The 22,104-nt window shown below is 60.0% G+C and overlaps 1 protein-coding gene across 7 annotated transcripts; it reads left to right on the top strand.

Annotated features, from left to right (window-relative positions):
* Nucleotides 1–1,302: 1,302 nt before the first annotated feature.
* On the top strand, nucleotides 1,303–20,251 carry RIMS3 (regulating synaptic membrane exocytosis 3). 7 transcript variants are annotated; one of them, XM_077788447.2, is made up of 7 exons: nucleotides 1,303–2,307; nucleotides 14,038–14,312; nucleotides 16,767–16,908; nucleotides 16,995–17,107; nucleotides 18,165–18,266; nucleotides 18,374–18,499; nucleotides 19,508–20,251. In XM_077788447.2, the coding sequence occupies exons 2-7, from the start codon at nucleotides 14,087–14,089 to the stop codon at nucleotides 19,837–19,839; spliced, it is 1,041 nt and encodes a 346-aa protein (XP_077644573.2). In that variant the 5' UTR covers nucleotides 1,303–2,307; nucleotides 14,038–14,086; the 3' UTR covers nucleotides 19,840–20,251. The 7 variants fall into 7 exon arrangements, with proteins under 7 accessions (XP_077644573.2, XP_077644577.1, XP_077644570.2 ...); XM_077788451.2 differs by lacking the exon at nucleotides 1,303–2,307 and adding an exon at nucleotides 4,259–4,316 and having other exon boundaries at nucleotides 18,360–18,499; XM_077788444.2 differs by lacking the exon at nucleotides 1,303–2,307 and adding an exon at nucleotides 4,259–4,316.
* Nucleotides 20,252–22,104: the final 1,853 nt, after the last annotated feature.

Genomic DNA, 22,104 nt, shown 5'->3' on the forward strand with positions numbered 1-22,104 from the left:
GCTGGCGGTGGGGAGAGGATTTCCCAGGAAAGCACCAGTTCAACCTCCTGGCTGTCCCAGTATCCAACTGGTGAGCACTGGTGACCCCATTGCTCCTGCCAGGAGATTTTCCAGCGTCTCCTCACGGCTCCTCCTCCTGCCAGAAGTGGGACACGGCCTCGGGCAGGGAGCAGGGAAGGAGCTGACCCAGCTCCCGCAGCTTCCAGAGGGGCCAGGGCTCATCCCACAGCCAGGCCAGGGTTATTCCCCAGTGGCATTCCCAATCCTGCCACAAACCAGCCCTTTTCCATAACCCTTCTCCAGGTGCAGCTTCTCCTTCCCTGAATGCAGCTCCAGGAGCTCCAGAGCCTCCAGGACAGCCCCAGGATACCCCAGAGCAGCTCCAGGATCCTTTTGGGAAGCCTCAGTCCTCTGGAATGCTCCAGAAACCTCCTGGGAAGCCTCAGAATCTCCTGGGGATCCCCAAGATGCCCCAGAACAGCTCTGGGACCCTCCTGGGAAGGCTCAGTCTTCTGGAAAGCTCCAGGACACTCTTGGGAAACCCCAGGATACTCCAGGACAGCTCCAGGACTCTCCAGAGAAGCTCCAGGACCCTTCAGGGAAACTTCAAAATTCCCTGGGCAGTCCCAGGATGCCCCAGGACAGCTCCAGGATCCTTTTGGGAAAATCTGATTCCTCTGGAAAGCTCCAGAACCCTCCTGGGCATCCCCAGGATATCGCTGGGAAGATCCAGGATACCCCAAAGCAGCTTCAGGATTCTCCTGGGGAATCTGAGTCCAGTGAAAAGCTCCAGGACCCTCCTGGGCATCCCCAGGATATCCCTGGGAAGCTCCAGGATGCCCCAAAGCAGCTCCAGGATCCTCCTGGGAAATCTGAGTCCTCTGGAAAGCCCCAGGATATCCCTGGGAAGCTCCAGGATCCTCCTGGGAAAGCCCCAGCACCTCCTTGGGCAGCTCCAGGACCCTCCTGGGAAGCCTCAGTCCCCTGGAAAGCTTCAGAACCTCCCCGAGAAGTCCCAAAATTTCCCGGGAAGCCTCAGGATTTCCCAGAGCAGCCCCAACCCCGCCCCAGCAGCCCCAGAGCCCCGACATTCCCACCCTTTCCCAGTGTCTCCATCCCCATTCCCTCCCCCTCTCCCCGGGATCCACTCCGTGGGCATTTTCCACCCTATCCCGAGGAAGGGCAGCTCGTGGCACCCACGGGGGCTGCAGATCCCGGGGTCACCCTCCGGGGCTCCCCCACATCCAGCAGGACCATCCCTGTGCCCTCCCAGCCCCGGGAATCCTCTTAGGGCAGTTGCAGCGGGATAATCGCGTTCAGCCTTCCCCGTGGTGCCGGCACAATCCCGAAAGGGAAAGCAGAAGGTGCCGAGGAGCCGGCAAAGCCGAGCTCCTTAAGGAATTAAGAGACATCGGAGACGGGAGAGCTCTGATGGGATCTCAGCACAAGGCTGAGCTTTGGGCTTTGTCCATCCAGGGGAGCAATTCCCAGGAAATTGGTGCCAGCAATGTGCAGCACCAGAGCCTTCCCAGCGTGATCCCAGAAAAACCAAAGGAAGCAAAAAAAAAAAAAACTTCCAATGCAACGGAGAACTCCATTGCTGTGCAACTCCCTAGCATCAAAAAGCAGCTGGAGAAAAAAAAAAATAAATCCCTCAGAGAATATTTTAGGGACGTTGTTTTTGTTATCTCTTCCCCCCGACAATGTGTTCCCAGGGGTGACACTTCCTCCACAAAGCTGGAAATTTCATGGAACAGCCTTCCCTGCTGGGAGAATTCCAGCTGGTTTTCCAAACTCTTCCTCACCAAGGCCCCTCTGGACAACCTCCCTCCTCCCTGAGTTTGTTTATATGCTTTGAATCCCGTTAGGAAACCATCTCCCTCCTTCAGCGCCGCTTTATCCAAGTTTCCATATTTAGTTCTTTCAGCTATTCCTGTTCCTGAACCAGCTTTCCTGCCGGGACCTGCTGCATCCCAGTTTTTCCCTCCAGCAGCCGCCACGGGGAGAATTATCCCACATCCTCCCTGCACTGATGGATGCTCTCACTCCCTGAGCCACCCCGATCCCAAATCGCTCCCCAGGCCCTAATCCCGGGATCGGGAACGCCCCGAGGCGCTGCCCACGGGGATGGGGAGCTGGGAATTGCGGGATTTTGGGGAGGGACAGAGTTAAAAAAGGCGGTGAAGGCGGCTTTGCTCCGGGCACGTGGCTCCATGTCAGCCGGCAGAGGCAAGGCAGGGAGAGGAATTCACCGGGAGCAGGAGCCGCTGCCTGCGGGGAAACCGGAGTTTGGATCCCGCCGCCAAGGTGAGTCCAAGGGCAGCGCGGGAGCCGCCGCCCCTGCGCCCGAACCTCCTCCCTCGCCAGCACCCAGGGCACCCCGTGTCCCCGTGCTGGCCCCGTGCTGGCCCTGTGGTGGCCCTGTGGTGTGCCTGTGGTGTCCTCATGGTCTTCCCATGGTGTCCTGTGGTGGTCTCCCTGTGGTGTCCCCATGGTGTCTCCATGGTGTCCCCGTGGTGGCCCCATGGTGTCCCTGTGGTGTCTCCGTGGTGTCCCCATGGTCTCCCCGTGGTGTCCCCATGGTGTCCCTGTGGTAGTGTCTCTGTGGTGTCCCTGTGGTAGTGTCTCTGTGGTGTCCCTGTGGTGCCCCCATGGTGTGCCCGTGGTGTCCCCATGGTCTCCCCGTGGTGTCCTGTGGTGGTCTCCCTGTGTTGTCCCCATGGTGTCCCCGTGGTGTCCCCATGGTCTCCCCATGGTGTCCCCATGGTGTCCCCATGGTGTCCCTGTGGTGTCCCCATGGTGTCTCCATGGTGGTGTCCCCATGGTCTCTCCATGGTGTCCCTGTGGTGGTGTCTCCATGGTCTCCCCATGGTGTCCCATGATGTCCCCGTGATGTCTCCATGGTCTCCCCGTGGTGTCCCCATGATGTCCCCATGGTGTCCTGTGGTGCTGTCCCCGTGCTGTCCCCTGTGGCTGCTCCAGCGGGATCGCATCTGGAGGTTTGTGCATTCCCGGAGCGGGATCGGCTGCTCCCAGAGCACTCTTGGGGTCCAGGTGACAGCAGCAGGGGTGGCAACACCTCTTGGGGTCCAGCTGGGACAGAAGGGGCAGGTGGCAGCTCCAGAGGCCAACTGGTGGCTGGAGGGGACAGCTGGAGGGTCTCGAGCTCCAGCGGGGGGTGTGGGGTCCGGCCGGGGGCTTTGGGGTTCATTTGATGGCTGTAGGGTCCAGTTGTTCAGTGTAGGGTCCAACTGGAGGCTCCTGGGTCCCACTGATGGCTGTGGGGTCAGCTGGAGGCTCCTGGGTCCCACTGATGGCTGTGGGGTCAGCTGGGGATCTTGGGGTCCCACTGATGGCTGTGGGGTCCAACTGTGGATCTTGGGGTCCCACTGATGGCTGTGGGGTCCAACTGGGGATCTTGGGGTCCCACTGATGGCTGTGGGGTCCAACTGTGGATCTTGGGGTCCCACTGATGGCTGTGGGGTCCAACTGGGGATCTTGGGGTCCCACTGATGGCTGTGGGGTCAGCTGGGGATCTTGGGGTCCCACTGATGGCTGTGGGGTCCAACTGGGGATCTTGGGGTCCCACTGATGGGTGCAAAGTCCAATTGATCAGTGCAGGGTTCAACCTGAGGCTTTTGGGGTCCAGCTGATGGGTGTAGGGTCCAACTGGAGGCTCTTGGGGTTTGGTTAACGGGTGTAGGGTCCCGTTGATGGGTGTAAGGTGCAGGTGGAGGCCCTTGGGGTTCAACTGATGGCTGTAGGATCCATTTGGTGCCCCTTGGGGTTCAACTGATGGCTGTAGGATCCATCTGGTGCCTCTTGGGGTTCAACTGATGGCTGTAGGATCCATTTGGTGCCTCTTGGGGTTCAATTGATGGCTGTAGGATCATCTGGTGCCTCTTTGGGTTCAACAGATGGCTGTAAGATCCATTTGGTGCCCCTTGGGGTTCAACTGATGGGTTTAGGGTCCATCTGGTGGCTCCCAAACTCTGGTTAATGGCTCCAGACTCCAGCTGAAGCCCGTAGGGTCCGGCTGGAGGATTTTGGGGTCCAGCTGCCGGCTGCAGCACCCACTCGAAGCCTGTAGGGTCCGGCTGGGGGCTCTGGGGTGCGGCCCCTCCTTCCATCACCCTTTAGGATCCACCTGATGGCTGCGCGGTCCCGCCGCCGCCGTTCGGTGTCCGGCCGGCCGCTCCCTCGGGAGGTGCCGGTCCCTCCCCGCTCCCGGGCCCGGGGCTCCCCCGCCCGCCGCTCCCAGCAGCCCGCCGGGGCCGGGGGAGGAGCGGGCACGGGCGGCGGCGGCGGCGGCAGCGGTGAGTGCCCGCGGGGCGCGGCGCTCCGGGACAGCGGCGACAGCCCCGGGCCCCGCGGGCACCGCGCCCAGCGGGGCCGCACCTGCCCCCGAGCATCCCCGGCCGGCGGCGGGGGGAGCGGGGAAGGTGAATTTGGGGATGCTCGGCGCGGCTGCGGTACCGGGGAGCAGCGGGATGCGCGCTCCGGGAGCTCCGGGAGGAGGGCTGGGGGGAGAGGAGGGGTCTCGACCCCCGTGGGGACAACGCCGGGGGTACCCCCATGCCCCACGGCTGCCGGCAGCCCTAAATCATCGCCCAGGCTCTGAGCCGGGATGCGGACCCCCCAAAATCATCGCTGCGCCCAAAACGGGGGAGCTGCGGCCGCGCTGCTCCCGTTGCCCAGGGGTCCCCGGGCCGGTTCCCCGGAGCCTTTCCCGGTGCGGGGCGGGCAGCGCTTCCCGGCCGGCGCTGGGCACCGGGAGCGCCTTCCCGTGCCATCCATCATCCCGCTGAAAGCCCGTTGACGTCAACCCCGTCCCGTGCACGCCGGTCCCAGCGCCGGGAAAACCGGGATAGGGACCGGGAAAAGCGGGGACGGTGCTGGGGAAGGTCTGCCCCGGGGCACCGCGCCGGGCTCAGCTCGTCCCGGGATTCCCGGCGGCTCCAGCCTGGGATCTGTGCGTGGATTTGTCTCTCCCTCGATCCGGAGCCTCCTCCGCCCTCCGTGGGGTTTGGGAAAGGTGCTGGGCTGGGTTCTGGTGGGAAAATTGGGAAAATTGTTAAGGAAGGGGTGAGGAAGAGCGAGACGATGCCCTGGGGTGGGCACAGCTCCTGTGCTGCTCCCTCGTGCCACAACCGCGGGGACAACGAGTGGGGACAGCCCGTGGGCATCACCCTGGCACCCCGAGGGGCTCAAGTCGGGCTGGCCACGGGGTCCCCTCGGTGGCCCGAAATGGTCCGAAATGGTCCCCAGCGTGGGAGCTGGCACTGAGGGTGACCCCCACGGGAGGTGGTGGCTGTGAGGGGCTCTGTGGTGGGCACTGCCCACCCTCAGGGGTCTGGGACCCACAGGAAAGGGGTTTCCAAGGCTGACGCCCATCGCTGGGTGCCCAGGGAGCAGCCCGGGGCTGCGCCGCTCGTTCCCATTGTGAGCTGGGAGTGGGAGGCTGCGGAGCCGCCGGGAGCTCGGGATGGGCTCTGCTGCCAGGCACGGGAGCCTGGGGCTGTTCTTCCACCGCAGGACAAGGGAGCACCTGCCCAAACCAGCCCTGGCTGCTCCCAAACCATCCCTGCCTGATCCCCCAGCCATTCCCAAACCATCCCTGCCTGCATTCCCTGACTTCTTCCAAACCATCCCTGATTTCATGCCCTGACCATCCCCAAACCATCCCTGGTTTCATTCCCTGACCATTCCCAAACCATCCCTGGTTTCATTCCCTGACCATTCCCAAACCATCCCTGGTTTCATTCCCTGACCATTCCCAAACCATCCCTGCCTGATCCCCTGGTTGCTCCCAGATCATCCCTGCCTGACTTCTTCCAAACCATCCCTCGTTTCATCCCCTGACCATTCCCAAACCATCCCTGTTTTTGTCTCCTGGCTGCTCCCAAACCATCCCTCTTTTCATTCCCAAACCATCCCTATTTTCATCCTCCAGCCACTTCCAAACCATTTCTGCACCCTGGCCATTCCCGAACCCTTCCTGCCCGATCACCCTGACCATTCCCAAACCATCCCTGCCTGATCCCCTGGTTGCTCCCAGATCATCCCTGCCTGACTTCTTCTAAACCATCCCTCTTTTCATCCCCTGGCCATTCCCAAACTGTCCCTGTCTTTGTCCCCCAGCCATTCCCAAACCATCCCTGTTTTTGTACCCTGGCTGCTCCAAACCATCCCTCTTTTCATTCCCAAACCATCCCTGTTTTCATTCCCCAAGCCCTTCCTGCCCGATCACCCTGGCCATTCCCGAACCATCCCTGTTTTCATTCCCGAACCATCCCTGCCATTCCCGAGCCATCCCTGCCTGCTCCCAGCTCTCCGTCCAGCCCCATTTCTCCCAGCCCCATTTCTCCCTGTGCCGACACCTCCCCAGGGCCACTCCCGCTGTGCTCACACCTCTCTCCCTCTGCTCCATCCCCGACTCCCTTCGTGAGGCCAAACTCCTGCCACCTCCCACGCTCCCAAGCCTCTCCCGTTGTCCCCGTTCCAGCCTTTGTGGGACAGGGACTGAGGGTGACACTGCGGCAGCTTGGCCCCAAATCCGGGGCTGAATCCCCCCCTTCCATCCCCCCCGAGCTGCTGCCGTCCCTGGAGCTCAGCTCTCCGTGGGCTCCCGCTGCAGCACGGCCCTTTGGGAAGCCTCGCACGGATACAAAATGCAGCTGAAGGCGATGAAAATCCCTAATTTTCCTGCTGATTAGAACTGGAGCTGTGTGACAGCAGCTCTTGGCGTCCCTGTCAAGGCGCTTCAAATGTTTTGTCACCACGTCTCCACGAGCAGGGAGAGAGCCTCGCTTAGGAATTATTGGGAAGGGATTGACAGCCCCGCTCCTCCCGCTGCCTGCCGGGATCAGGAGCTCCTTCCTCACCCTGCCATGCTCTGCTGGGAGCCTCCCCAGCCTCCTCATCCTTCCCACAGACAAAAAAACTCCCGGGGATGGACGTTTCACCTCAAAAATTGGGAATTGTGCAGGTTTTAGTTGTTGGGTGGTGGAGCAACACCAGTTTTTGGCCTCATCTTCTCACAAGTTCTCTGAGGAGCAGCACCTGGCTGGGATCTTCCCTCATCCCATCCTCCTGCTCTTCTGGGGATGGAGGAGCCGCCCCACAGCGAGGGGTGTTTGCCGCAGGCTCTGCCCCCTCCTGGCATCGCTCCGGCTCCCAGAACTCTTCCCAAGTTTTCTGCTGATCCCTGAAGAAGCTCGGCAATAATTGTGCAGCCTTAGCACTTAAAAAAGCGACTTTTTCTGCAAACAAAGCTGCTCACCCCTGGCTCCTGCTGGGCTCGGGAGCCAGCTGGGATCTGCGGGCTGGATGCGGCCGGGCAGGGAATGTCGGATCCAGCCAGGCTGTTGGCACATCCCCGCTGCTGGATGTGGATCTGGGGATGTGGCTGGGTTCGGTGACCCATCCTGGAGCTGGTGGCTTGTCCCTGGAGACCCCGGGAGCAGCATGGAACCTGAGGGATTCCAGGCTCCGGAGCTCCTGGAAGGCACAGGGATATTTGCCAAGGTGGAATGGGGAGGAGCAGGGCGATCTGCTGGGTGCTGCTGGAGGGAAATCAGATGTTCCCTGCTGGTAGGAGCAGCAGAAAGCCGGAGCTGAGAGCAGCCCTTCCCCTGGAGGAAGCAGCTCCATGAAATATTGATGGGATTCACACACAGCAGCCGAGCCGTGCGAGCTGCATTGCAGAGCTCGCGGCCGGAAAGGCAGCGGCAGCCGGAACGGCAAAAGCTCCTCTCCACCTTCCCTCGGTGCCAGGGAGATCATCCCTGGCCCTGGCACGGCCCTGCCAGCCCTCGGTGCCACCGGGACAGCACGGCTTGGCATCTGAGTGGGGCCATCCCATCCCAAACCCATCCCAGCTTTCTGGCATCCCCGTGGAGCTTTTTGGGGGTCACGCGGCCCACGGTGCCAGCGAGGTCCTGCTCTGTCCCCAGCTGCCCGCGGTGGCCACAGCCAGCACCAAGGTGCCACCAGAGCAGATGACCCACGCTCCATCCTGGATTATCTCCGGGATGGGTTGGAGCATCAGGAGCGCCCGGTGCTTGCCGCAGTGTCCCCGTGGCTCTGGTGGCCGGTTGGGCTCTGTCCCCCAGCCTGGCCCTGCCGGGTGGCTTTTGCTCCTCGGATTCCTTGATGTTGCCAAGGAAACGCTGGGATTCAGTGCAGATCTGATTCGAGCGGGCGCAGACGTGGCGCAGGGACACGGGGGACAGGGACGGCGTGGTCAGGGCGCAGCCTCTGCCGTCCTGCAGGGCTCGGGCGTGGATCACCTGGAATTCCAAACCTGTCCCACCTTCCCAGGAACATGGGCATGAAGGATTCTGTGGCATGCTGGTTCCCCATCCTGAGCTGGATCCTCCTGGATCCTCAGCTGGATCCTCCAGGATGTGGCATCTGGACATGGACGCATCCTTTGGGAATGGGCATGGGAAGGGAATTGCCATGGGCAGGGTGTGTTTGGACACAGCAAGGAAGATTCCAGTGGGACATTTCTCTGTGTCTCTGCTGCCTGGAGAGCCCGTGCTGCGCTGTGGCTCCCAGTCTGGGTCCCATGGGTGCTCCCGGTCTGGATCCCACCAGTGCTCCCAGTCTGGGTCCCACCAGTGCTCCCAGTCTGGGTCCCAGTGATGTTCCTGGTCTGGGTCTCACTGGTGTTCCCAGTCTGGGTCCCAGTGATGTTCTCAGTCTGGATCCCATGGGTGCTCCCAGTCTGGGTCCCATGGGTGCTCCCAGTCTGGGTGCCACGTGCAGGAGCAGACGGAAGCACAGAGAGCACCCGGAGCAGCCCCAGCTGCTTCCAGGCTGGAGGAATGGAGGAATGGAGGAATGCCATCCCTCCTGAGCCCTTGGGGACATCCCTGGTCCCTGTCACCCATGCCACGGCCACCAGCTCTTCCCATCCCGATGGAAAACCAGGCCAGGCTCCCATCCCAGCACCTGCCCTTTGGAAAACCATCCTGAGCAGAACCATCCTGTGGGATTTGCTCCAGGACCTTCCTCCCTTGCTCAACCTCGCTCATCCAACAGCCAGCCCTTTTTCCAGAGGCAGCTCCTGTGGGATCCCCGAGCACAGCCCCATCCAAACTTCCCAGCTTTTCCAAGAAATGGAGCACATTTGGGCCCATCCATTAATTTTAAGCTGATGCAGCAGCAATAACGCTGCACCTGCAGCAAATCCCAGCCAGGACGGAACTTTGCTAACCTGCCTGAGCCAGGAGAAGCTGAATTCCAGGACCTGGAGTTCCTCCCAAATTCCCAGCTCACGTGCACCCAATTAGAGCCCTTGTTGGGCAATTAAAATTATACAAGCGGCTGCCTATCAAAGCCGGAGCAATTAATTAGAATGAAATACTTTCAGGGGAAAGTATTTCCAAATTCTTGGAGGAGCAGGTGTGTGGGAGCTGGGATGCTGCAGCCTGTCCTGGGGTGCTGTTGCCCAGGCAGGGCCTCGGGGTGCCAGCTCTGGCAACCTTTTTATTCCCCAAAAAAGCTGATTTTAGGACCTCCCTGCTCCAGTTTTCAGTGCTCTCCCTCCAGCCTAAACAGGGGACAGGAAGAACCTCCTGCCCCACTGCCCGTGGTTTCCAGCCCCGTTTTTCCCTGGGAACACCCACCTTGATGGTTTTGAGGGAGCAAACAGCTCCCAAAATCCTTCTGCCTCCTTCCCTGGCAAGGCAGTGTTCCCAGCCACCCCCACCGTGCTCATTTAACACCTTCCTCCTCCTCCTCCTCCTCCTCCTCCTTTCCCACCTGTGTGGGAGCACCTGTGGGGCTGCTCCCTCCTTCTCCAGAGCTTTTCCCAAGGCACCCGTTTTTCCCATTAATATTTTGCCCCCCATTCCCTGTTTCTGTGGTGCATTTGGGGCCAGCGCTGCCTCCCAGCCCCGGCTTGTCCCTTCCCACACCTGCAGCCCCCCGGGCTCCATCCCCTCCTGGGATCACCTGTCCCCCCCTGTCCTGCCTCGAGCCCCACTTTTCCCATCCGTGCCATGGCATCTTTTCCCATCCTCGCCACCCTTCCCTTCCCATGGCATCCGTAGGGATCCAGGCTGGGGGGCTCCTCAGCTCCCCGAATCCCAGCCCAGGGATGCTCCCAGCGCATCCCACCCCGCTGGACCACCGTGGCCCTGCTCGGGGCTGGGAGGAGAACTGGGTCAGCCGGGTAACCATGGAGATGCTGAGGGAGATGCTGAAGCAGCGCCAGCACAGCCCCGGCTCTCCAGAACCCTGGAAAGATTCCCCCGCCCTGGCACCCTCCGGATCCGGCCGGGATGGGGCTGGCAAGCTGAGCGGAGCCTCCTCCTCCTCCCCGGCGCAGGGCCGGTAAGACTCCTCCATCTCCTCTTTCCTTCTAATATTTTTTGGGGGTGCCACGAGCGGGGAGGGGCAGAACTCGGCCCCCGCCATCCTCAGGCAGCAGGGATCGCGATTTTCCTGCCGCTTGTGCTCCTCCATCGGGGATGCTCCAGCCATGACGCGGCTCCCGGCGGTGTCCGTGGGCTCCGTGCGTCCCTCGGGACCCGGGCTGGGCTCGCCGGGGAACGTCCCGGGGCTGCCGGTGCTCGTCGCTTCCCGCAAGGACGGAGCGTGGTGGCGGTGAGGCTGCGGGAGCTGCCCCGGGAGCGGGCCGGGCTGCGGCGGCACGGGGGGATGGCTCCGAGCATCCCGGCGCCTCGGGATCCCGGGAATAAATGCGTGCGGGGGAAGGGGAAATGTGTTGGAAGGGAAAGCTGGTGCGGCTCCCTGACCCCCCCCGCGCTGCCGGGAAGGGGGAGCCGGGGCAGGGGCGGCAGCGGGGCTGGGGGCTCGGCAGCGGGCTCGGGAGGCTGTGGTGGCATCGGGGGTGCCGTGGTGGCATCGGGGGTGCCGTGGCCATGCCAAAGATGCTGTGGTGATGCTGAGGATGTTGTGGCAGTACCAAGGATGCTGTGGTGGCATCAGGGGTGCTGTGGTGGCATCAGGGTTGCCTTGGCCATGCTGAGGATGCTGTGGTGGCATCAGGGCGGTTGTGGTGGCATCAGAGGTGCCATGGTGGTATCAGGGGTGCTGTGATAACATCAGGGATGCTGTGGTGGCATCAGGGGTGCTGTGGTGGCATCAGATGTACCGTGGTGGCATCAGGGGTGCCATGGCCATGCCAGAGATGCTGTGGCCATGCTGAGGATGCTGTGGTGATGCTGAGGATGATGTGGTGGCATCAGGGATGCCGTGGTGGCATCAAAGATGCTGTGGCCATGCTGTGATGATGCTGAGGATGCTGTTGTGGCATCAGAGGTGCCATGGTGGTATCAGGGGTGCTGTGATGACATCAGGGATGCCATGGTGGCATCAGGGGTGTTGTGGTGGCATCAGATGTACCGTGGTGGCATCAGGGGTGCCATGGCCATGCCAGAGATGCTGTGGCCATGCTGAGGATGCTGTGGTGGCATTGAGGATGCTGTGGTGGCATCAAGGGTGCCGTGGCCATGGCGAAGATGCCGCGGTGATGCTGAGGATGCCATGGCCATGCCGAGGGTGCTGTGGTGGCCCCAAGGATGCTGTGATTGTACCAGGGACGCTGTAGTGGCACCAAGGGTATTGTGGTGGTACCAAGGATGCTGTAGTGGTGCCGAGGATGCTGTGATGGCACCAAGGATGCCGTGGCCGTGCTGAGGGCACCGTGGTAGTGCTCAGGATGCTGTGGTGGTGCTGAGGATGCCGTAACCCTGCCAAGGATGCTGTGGTGGTACTGAAGATGCTGTGGCCGTGCCAAGGATGCTGTGGTGGTACTGAAGATGCTGTGGCCGTGCCAAGGCCGGCTTAGCTGTGGCAGCCACACTCAAACCCAGCTCACCTCAGCACCAGGCACTCCCCAAACCCCCCAGGCAGCACCTGCACCGGGCAGAAACAGATTGTGCAGAGAGATACGGAGTAAAATCATGGCAGGGGAAAGCAAATCCTGCCTTCGGGCTGGGGAGGGCCTGGCTTCCTTTGCTGCGGATTATCCCTGTGTGTATTGCATTGGAAATGATCCCATTAGCGCTCTGCTCTCCTGATCTAATTTGCTCCCACCAGAGCCCGGCACTCTCCGGGCTGCTGGAGCAGCACCAGGAGCCCTTTGTGTTCTCCTGGCCCTACAGGCGTGGGGTGTTCCAGGGATTTCTCACCTGGAACGTGGAGGGGCCTGGGCTGGGCCCGGCTGAGCCCTGGTGCAGAGGGATTTGTGTTTGTTCAGGCACAGCCTAAGCCAGGTTTGCCAGTGGGGAAACTGAGGCACAGGCTGGGGAAGTGTTTGGGATCCATTCCCTTTGTCAGGTTCATCCTAAGGGAATCCTCAGGGATTGCAGCAGGTTTGGAGCCTGAGAGTGGCGGGTGGCACTGGAAAGTGTCACCCCAAAGGTCCCCAAGGCAGCAGATCAGCCCTGACACCTCCTCGAGGAGGTGCTGGACATCGGCACGTGGCTGTGATGGGGCAGATCCGGAGCTGGGATTGCACCTGGTGCCAGTGGCTCCATCCCTCCGGAGCTGGGATGCATCCCACTCCAACACCTTTATCCAAGGGCTCCATCCCTCTGGAGCTGGGACACATCCCACACTGATGGCTTTATCCAAAGGATCCACCCCTCTGGATTGAGGCTCATCCCACACCAACAGCTTTATCCCAGAGAATCCATCCCTCTGGAGCTGGGACACATCCCACACCGATGGCTTTATCCAAAGGATCCATCCCTCTGGATTGGGGTTTATCCCACACCAACAGTGGCTCCATTCCTCTGGGTTGGGGTTTATCCTACACTGGCAGCTTTATCCAAGGGATCCATCCCTCTGGAGCTGGGACACATCCCACACCGACAGCTTTATCCAATGGCTCCATCCCTCTGGATTGAGGCTCATCCCACACTGGCAGCTTTATCCCAGAGGATCCATCCCTCTGGAGCTGGGGGCCAGTGCTGAGCGCCCCCAGGCACAAGGAGTGGGGGGAAGGCCGTGGGTCAATGCCTGGGCAGAGCCAGGAGGGAAAACCCCAGCCAGGAGGGAACTCATTAATGCTATTAATGACTAATCACCCACTCACCCCTGCAACTGATAAATCCAGGAGTTCAGCGGTGCTGGAGCTGATCCCACAGCTCCTGCCAGGTCTCATCCATGATTCCCATCAGGTCTCATCCCAGCTGTGCCCTGTGTGGAGCCTGCCCCGCTCCCCATCCCCCTGCTCGTGTCCATCCCTCTCTCCTGAAAGGGAAACATTTTTCCAGGCGCTGCCTCCATCCATTATCACAAAGTGGCTCCGCTTGGCCTGCAGTTAATAATTCACCTTTCCCTGGAAGATGGATGCTCCATCCCGCTGGACTTTAAATATTCATGGGCAAGGGAAGGCGGCAGGGCTGTGCGGGAGCTCTGGCATCCACCCCCGCTGCTCCATGGATTCCCATCCCGGGCTGGGATCACCTGCAGCCGGCTGAGCTGGACACGGTTTGGGGAAGGGGACGTGCAGGGAAAACTTGGCTGGATGCGATTTTGGATGTCCTCAGGGGTGGATGGGGCTGTGCCCGAAGGATCTCTCACCCTGGCTGGGCAGGCTGGTGGCACTCAGAGCCTTCTGCCCATCCAGGTGTCTCCTGGATGTTGGGATTGTCCTGGTCCCGCAGGGAGCTGAGGTAGGGCTGGATGTTCACCCCAGGACTCCTGACCCCTTCCTGCTGCTCCCACGGGTGGGGAAAAATAATGGAATATACCGAGATTAAAGGAACCCACAAGGATCATCCAGTCCAACCCCTGGCCCTGCACAGACACCCCAAATCCCACCCTGGGCATCCCTGGGAGCGGTGTCCAAGCACTCCTGGAGCTCTGGCAGCCTTGGGAATGCTCCTGAGGGAGCCTGGGGGGGTTCCCGAATCTTTCCCCGATTTCCATCCCTCAGTGGGTCGTGCCACCTGAATTTCCTGGATTTGCGAACGCTTCGATGGCACCGCCCATCCCTGCGGGGCTGCGCCAGCGATGCCACGACCCCTCAGCGTCCCCAACTTGTCCCCACAGCTGATCCCGGGCAGCAGGGCCGGTGCCGGTGCCGGCGGGCGCGCTGACCATGTTCAACGGGGATGCCAGCTCCTCGTCTGCCAGGAATGTGGTGCGCAGCTCCAGCATCAGCGGTGAGATGTACAGCCTGGAGAAGAGCGCGCGCGGCAGCGCCGACTCCGTCTCCGTCACCGTCACCGCCAGCAAGAAGCGACGCTCCAGCCTGGGCGCCAAGATGGTGGCGATCGTGGGGCTGTCCCAGTGGAGCAAGAGCACCCTGCAGCTCAACCAGACCGGTGAGAGGCCACCCCGAGCCCCCTCTTGGGCTCGGAGGTGGCCAGCAGTCGTGCTTTGGGTGCCCATGTGTGATGGAGGCTTGTAAAGATGGCACCCAAAAAAACTACACCCAAAAATGGTGCCGAAAAATGGTAACCAAAATCTGCACCCAAAAATGGCACCTAAAAATGATACCCCCAAAAATGGCACCTAAAAATGACACCCAAAAAATGACCCTGCAGCTCAACCAGACCGGTGAGAGGCCACCCCGAGCCCCCTCTTGGGCTTGGAGGTGGCCACCAGTCGTGCTTTGGTTGCCCGCGTGTGATGGAGGCATGTAGAAATGGCGCCTAAAAATTACATCCAAAAAATGATACCCCAAAAAATTACACCCAAAAATGGCACCTAAAAATGACACCCAAAAAACTACACCAAAAAAATTATACCCAAAAAAACGACACACAAAAATGACACCCCAAAAATGGTGCCTAAAAATGACACCAAAAAAACCTACACTTAAAAAATGACACCCAAAAAACTACACCCAAAAATGGCTCCTAAAAATTACACCCAAGAAACTACACACAAAAAAGGACACCCCCAAAAATGACACCTAAAAATGACACCCAGAATACTACACCCCAAAAAACTGCACCTAAAATAGACACCCAAAAAATGACATCCCCAAAAACGGCACCTAAAAATGACACCCAAAAAACCTACAGCTAAAAAATGACACCCCCCAAAAATGGCACCTAAAAATGACACCCAAAAAATAACACTAAAAAAATGACACCGAAAAATGACACCCAAAAAATGATACCCAAAAAAACTACACCCAAAAATGGCTCCTGAAAAATGGCACCTACAAAAACTACAACTAAAAAATGACACCCAAAGAAACTACACCTAAAAAATGACACCCAAAAAATGACACCCCCAAAAATGGCACCGAAAAATGACACCCACAAGAACTACAGCCAAAAAATGTCACCCCAAAAATGGCACCTAAAACCTTTATATTATAATGAGGCATAAAATCCGACCAGCTTCAATCCCGCCCCCGTTAACATTTCCCTACATTTTAAGGCTGTTCCAGGGAGCTGCCGGGACCGGGCAGACCCTGGGGTGGGGACAGCCCCAAGGAGCAGGACAGCGCTGGCGGTGCCACCGCTCACACATGGTCACACAGCAGGGCCCGGGGACGGTGCCACCACCCTCCTCCTCCTCCTCCTGCTGCCATCTGCCACCGCCGGGGACACGGTGGGGAGGGGGAAAGGGGACATCAGGAGGTGTTGGGGCTGTGCCCACGCCTGTGGCACTGTGGGTTGTCCCCTCTGGCACAGGGACAGGGGCACAGCGGTTTTGGGGGCCAAGAGGGCATCAGGAGCACTGGGGCTGTGACATTGTGGATTGCTGTCCCCTCTGGCACGGGGACAGGGGCACAGGGAGGGTGGAGAATGGGGACATCCGGAGTGTTAGGGCTGTGGCACTGTGGACTGTCCCCTCTGGCATGGGGACAGGGGCACAGGGAGGTTCTGGAGGCCAAGGGGACATCAGGCAGCTTTGGGGTTGTGCCCACACCTGGGGGTTGCTGTCCTCTTCAGCACAGGGACAGGAATTTTGGAGGACAAGGGGGTGGAAAAAGGGGACATCAGGCAGCTTTGGCACTGTGACAGAGGGTTGTTGTCCCCTCTAGCATGGGGACACGGGGATTTTGGAAGCCCAGGGAGTGGAAAAAGGGGACATCAGGCGGCGTTGGTGCTGTGGCATTGAGGGTTCTCCCCTCTGGTGTGGGGACAGGGGCACAGGGGGGTTCTGGAAGCCAAGGGGACCTCAGGTGGTGCTGGGGCTGTGCCCACACCTGGGGGTTGTTCTCCCCTTCAGCACAGGGACAGAGATTTTGGAGGTCAAGGGGACATCAGGAGCACTGGGGTGTGACATCGTGGATTGCTGTCCCCTCTGGTGTGGGGACAGGGGCACGGGGGGGTTCTGGAGGCCAAGGGGACATCAGGCAGCTTTGGGGTTGTGCCCACACCTGGGGGTTGCTGTCCCCTTCAGCACAGGGACAGAGATTTTGGAGGCCAAGGGAACATCAGGAGCACTGGGCTGTGACACTGTGGGTTCCTGTCCCCTCTGGCACGGGGACTTTGGAGGCCAAGGGACGCTGGTGGGGTGAGCGGGGCAGGTCTCCGTTGCAGAGGGGACCCTGAGCCATCCGAAGCCGCGGTGACACTGGGACAGAGCGGGGCTGTGGCAGCTGGGGACACGGGGACACGGAGCCAGCCCGTGGCTCTCCCGACCTGCCGCACCGGGGTGTGGCCGTGCAGGATCCCGTGGGAATTCACCCGTGGGAATTCACCCGTGGGAATTCACCCGGGGATCGCTGCCCAACTCCCTGGAACGATGGAAACCGGGAAGGCAGGGACGGGGCTGGGGGCAGGAGCTGGAGCTGGTCCCGTCTCCAATTCCAGAGGGGGGCCCCAAAAAGCTGCGCAGCACCATCCGCAGGAGCACCGAGACCGGCATCGCCGTGGAGATGAGGACCAGGGTGACCCGGCAGGGCAGCCGGGAGTCCACGGACGGCAGCACCAACAGCAACAGCTCCGACGGCACGTAAGGAACGGGGCGGGGACGGGAACGGCGCCGGGATCCCTCCCGGCGCGATGGGCACAGGGATGCTCCATGAAAATCCTTTGCAGGTTCATCTTCCCCACCACGCGGCTGGGAGCAGAGAGCCAGTTCAGCGATTTCCTCGACGGGCTGGGGCCGGGGCAGCTGGTGGGGCGGCAGACCCTGGCAACCCCCCCGATGGGTGAGCGGGGCAGCGCCCGGGGGGCTCCGGAGGGAGGGAAGGGGGGAAGAAGCCGCGACTTTCTTCCCGGGGCTCCATCCCGGCACATCCCGCTCCGGGAATGCGCTGCCACGAGCGGGAGCAGGGCTCAGGGCAGGGCATCCCCGAGAAGCCGCAGCTCTGCCTCTTCTTTTCCCGGGGCTTCCTTTTCGAGCATCCTGGAATCACAGCCCCACCTCCTGTCCCTGTTTTCCCATTGAAATCCCAAACGGGGATCAAAAGTCGCGCCCTAAATCAGAATTCCCAGCCAGCAGCAGCGTGGACACAGCCCAAGGTGATCTCCTGATCCTGCTGGGAATGGGAAGAGCTGCCCGGGATCCCCTGTCCTGTCCCCTCTGTCCCTGTGGTACCGGGAGCTGGGCCTGAGTAAATCCCAGCAGGAGGGAAAGGGACGTTCAGGGAAGGGGGAAGGGGAAAGGGGAAAGAGGAAGGGAAAGAAGAAAAGGGGAAAGGGAAAGGAAAAGGGGAAGGGGAAAGGGAAAGGGAAAAGGGGAAGGGAAAAGAGGAAGGGAAAAAATAAAAGGGGAAAGGGGAAAGGGAAAGGGGAAAGGGAAAGAGGAAGGGAAAAAAATAAAAGGAGAAAGGGAAAGGGAAAAGGGGAAAGTGGAAAGGGAAAAGGGGAAATGGAAAGGAGAAAAGGGACAAGGGAAAAGGGAAAAAGGAAAGGGGAAAGGGAAAAGGGGAAATGGAAAGGAGAAAAGGGACAAGGGAAAAGGGAAAAAGGAAAGGGGAAAGGGGAAGGGAAAGGTGTGGTTGGACCCCTCAGAGTTCCTGGCCCCTGATCTCTCCTTCCTCCCACCACGAGGGATAAAATCCCAGTGACTGGGATGGAGCTGGCAGGGAGGGCGGCTCCCACCCCGACCTCTCCTCGCTGCTCAATCCAAGCCCCTTCCCATCCCTGAGCTCCTCATTCCCAACAAATCCGGCATCCCGTGGCACGCTGGCTCTGAGGATGGGGCCACGGGGCTGTGGCTGTCCCCAGGGCGAGGTGACCATCAGGCGTGTCCCCCCCTCGCAGGCGATGTCCACGTCGGCATGGCTGACCGCAACGGGCAGCTGGAGGTGGACGTGATCCAGGCCAGGGGACTCATCCCCAAGATGGGCTCCAAGTGCATCCCTGGTAGGTGGCTGTGGACGGAGGGCTTGGGCGCCGTGCTGGGACCACCCCAGGGTCCCGTCCCATGGCCCTGCTTGTCCCCGTTTCCCACGGCAGCCACCTACGTGAAGGTTTACCTGCTGGAGAACGGCGTCTGCCTGGCCAAGAAGAAGACCAAGGTGGTGAAGAAAACCTGCGACCCCTCGTACCAGCAGCCCCTGCTCTTCGAGGAGAGTCCCCAGGGCAAAGTCCTGCAGGTGGGCAGGGACACCTTCCCCTGTCCCAGGTGGCTCCAAGCCCCATCCAGCCTTTCCTTGGACACTACCAGGGCTGGGACAGCCACGGCTTCTGTGGGCTGGGATGTCCTCCTTGGGGTCTGGGTGTCCTCCTTGGGGTCTGGAATGCCCTGCCTGGGGTTGGGATGTCTGCTTGAGGTCTGGGATGCCTTCTTAGGATTGGGCTGCTCTCCTTGAGGTCTGGGATGCTCTCCTCGAGGTCTGGGATGTTCTCCTCAAGGTCTGGGATGCCTTGCTTAGGGTTGGGATGCTCTCTTTGAGGTTGGGATATTCTCCTCAAGGCGTGGGATGTTCTTCCTGAGGTCTGGGATGTTTTTATTGAGGTCTGGAATGCCCTGATGGGAGTTGGGATGCTCTCCTTGGGGTTGGGATGGTTTCCTCAAATTTGGGATGGTTTCCTCAGGTTTGGGATGCTCTCCTCGGGGTTGGGATGGTTTCCTCAGGTTTGGGATGCTCTCCTCGGAGTTGGGATGGTTTCCTCAGGTTTGGGATGCTCTCCTCAGGGTTGGGATGGTTTCCTCAGGTTTGGGATGCTCTCCTCGGAGTTGGGATGGTTTCCTCAGGTTTGGGATGCTCTCCTCAGGGTTGGGATGGTTTCCTCAGGTTTGGGATGCTCTTCTCAGGGTTGAGATGGTTTCCTCAGGTTTGGGATGCTCTCCTCGGGGTTGGGATGGTTTCCTCAGATTTGGAATGGTTTCCTCAGGTTTGGGATGCTCTCCTCGGGGTTGGGATGGTTTCCTCAGGTTTGGGACGGTTTCCTCAGGTTTGGGATGCTCTCCTCGGAGTTGGGATGCCCTCTCTGGGCTCTGGCATGCCCTGTGCCAGGACCTCCCCACCCTCACAGTCCAGGGATCCCAGAGCCCTTCCTGCATCCCTCAGACCTCCCCGACCCTGACCCCAGCAGGGTTTTTCCACCTGGGCACGACTTCCCCAGGACTCGCAGCTCCATCACCCCTTCCGTGCCCGCAGGTGATCGTCTGGGGCGATTACGGGCGCATGGACCACAAGTGCTTCATGGGGATGGCCCAGATCATCCTGGAGGAGCTGGATCTCTCCAGCGCCGTCTCGGGCTGGTACAAACTCTTCCCCACCTCCTCCCTGGCCGACTCCAGCATCGGACCCCTGACCCGCCGCCTCTCCCAGTCCTCCCTGGAGAGCTCCACCAGCCCCTCCTGCCCGTAGAGGCTGGGATTGGGAAGGAGACATCCAAGGAGACCTTGCAGAACTGGTCGTGGAGAGCTGTAAATATCAAATATCCCTTTTTTTTTTTTTTTTCCCTTCCATTTTTTTTTTTTTTTTAAAATTTTCAATCTCCTTCCCCCACAAAAAAAAATCTGCCCTGGACGCCCTCCCTGGGAAGGGAGAAGGAGCGAGGACCGGGTGCGAGGCAGGGGGGAAGGAGAGGAGAAAATTCCCTCCGAGGGCTGCGACTGCCAACGATCCCAGACTGTTCCCAGACCTCGTCCTGGAAGCTCCCGGCTCTCTCCCGACCCTGCTGGGAGCAGTGAGGACGAGGTTCCTTTTTCCTCTCCCCCCTTTCCCTGCCTCCCAGGAAAAGGCGGCTTTCCAAGGGGAAAACCCCACCGGACTCGGAACAAATCCAGCTCAGCACTATTTTTGTTTCCCAAGGAATGTAGCATCTTCTCTTATGTAGCTTTGCCACGTGCTAACAACACTCTCACTGCAATATCCAAGAGAACTCCGGATGGACCGGGAACATCTGCCAGGCTCATCCCGTTCGGTCGCTTTCCCAGCACTTTTGGTGGCCATTTCCCTGCCTTTTTTTTTTTTTGTTTGTTTTTCCCCCAATTTTGGTTTGTTTTTTTTGGGTTTTCCCAGGAGCATGTAGCCTGTGACCATTGCCAAAGCAAGAGGGGACAGGGGAAGGGGCTCTGCCTCCCCTCGGCATCCGCCGGGCTTCTCCTCGTGTCCCACCGCTGACCGTGCGCGTGTCCGGCCAAAACCAGACCTGAAGGACTGAAAAACTCCGGGAATGCCTCGTGGGAGGTGGGAGAAGCGACCCAGCGGAGCGGGAATACCGGGATCCTGGTGGATCGGCTGCCTCCCAGCCCCTTCCTTCCCAGCTGGAGGGCTGGGATGCTCTCCTTGAGGTCTGGAATGCTCTCCTTGGAGCTGGGACATCCTCCTTGAGGTCTGGAATGCTCTCCTTGGAGCTGGGACATCCTCCTTGAGGTCTGGAATGGTCTCCTTGGAGCTGGGACATCCTCCTTGAGGTCTGGAATGCTCTCCTTGGAGCTGGGACGTCCTCCTTGAGGTCTGGAATGGTCTCCTTGGAGCTGGGAGGTCCTCTTTGATGTCTGGAACGCTCTCCTTGGAGCTGGGACGTCCTCTTTGACGTCTGGAACGCTCTCCTCCTTGGAGCTGGGATGTCCTCCTTGGAACTGAGATGTTCTTGAGATCTGGAATGCTCTCCTTGGAGCTGAGAGTCCTCCTTGAGGTCTGGAACGCTCTCCTTGGAGCTGGGATGTCCTCCTTGGAGCTCAGATGTCCTCCTTGAGGTCTGGAACGCTCTCCTCGGATCTCAGATGTCCTCCTTGAGGTCTGGCTGTCCCTCCCTGGGGTTTAGGAAGCCCTGCTCGGGGTTGGGATGCTCTCCTCGAGGTCTGGAATGCTCTTCTTAAGGTTGGGATTTCCTCCTCAGGGGCTGGGATACCCTTCTTGGGGTCTGGAATATCCTCCTTGGAGTAGGATGCCGTCCTTAAAGGCCGGGATTCCCTCCTCAGAGGTTGGGATTCCCTTCTCAGGAGTTGGGATACCCTCCCTGAGTGCTGGCATGACCTTCCCAAGATCTTGGATCCCCTCCTGGAGATGTCCTGCTTGGAGCTGGGATCTCCTGCTCCTCCTCCTCCAGACCAGGCTGTCCTTCTCAAGGTGTGGGATTCCCTTCCAGGCTCTGGGATTCCCTTCCAGGCTCTGGGATTCCCTTCCAGGCTCTGGGATTCCCTTCCCGGGCTCTGGAATTCCCTTCCCAGGCTCTGGGATTCCCTTCCCGGGCTCTGGGATTCCCTTCCCGGGCTCTGGGATTCCCTTCCCAGGCTCTGGGATTCCCTTCCCGGGCTCTGGGATTCTCTTCCCGGGCTCTGGAATTCCCTTCCCGGGCTCTGGGATTCCCTTCCCGGGCTCTGGGATTCCCTTCCTGGGCTCTGGGATTCCCTTCCCAGGCTCTGGAATTCCCTTCCTGGGCTCTGGGATTCCCTTCCCGGGCTCTGGAATTCCCTTCCCGGGCTCTGGGATTCCCTTCCCAGGCTCCAGCACGCTCCCCTCGAGGTCTGGGACATCCTCCTTGGGGTTGGGACACCCTTCTGGAGAGCTTGGATGCCCTCCTGGATACTTGAATTCCAAGCAGGAGCAGAATCCAACCCTGGTTCTCTCCATGGGGGACATCTCAAGAGCAGCCCTGGAATTCTTGGGGCAGACAAAGGAGTTCCTCAGCGGGATGAGCATTTTTGGGGGTTTTTTTCCGTTTGTTTTGTTTGTTTTTCCAAGCAGCATTTTGGTTCCCTCCGAGGGATCCAGTTCTTGTAGCAAACCCGGGAATTACGGAA

This window comes from Lonchura striata, chromosome 23 (assembly GCF_050655825.1).
Source record: "Lonchura striata isolate lonStrDom1 chromosome 23, ASM5065582v1, whole genome shotgun sequence".
Classification (NCBI taxonomy): Eukaryota; Metazoa; Chordata; class Aves; order Passeriformes; family Estrildidae; genus Lonchura; species Lonchura striata.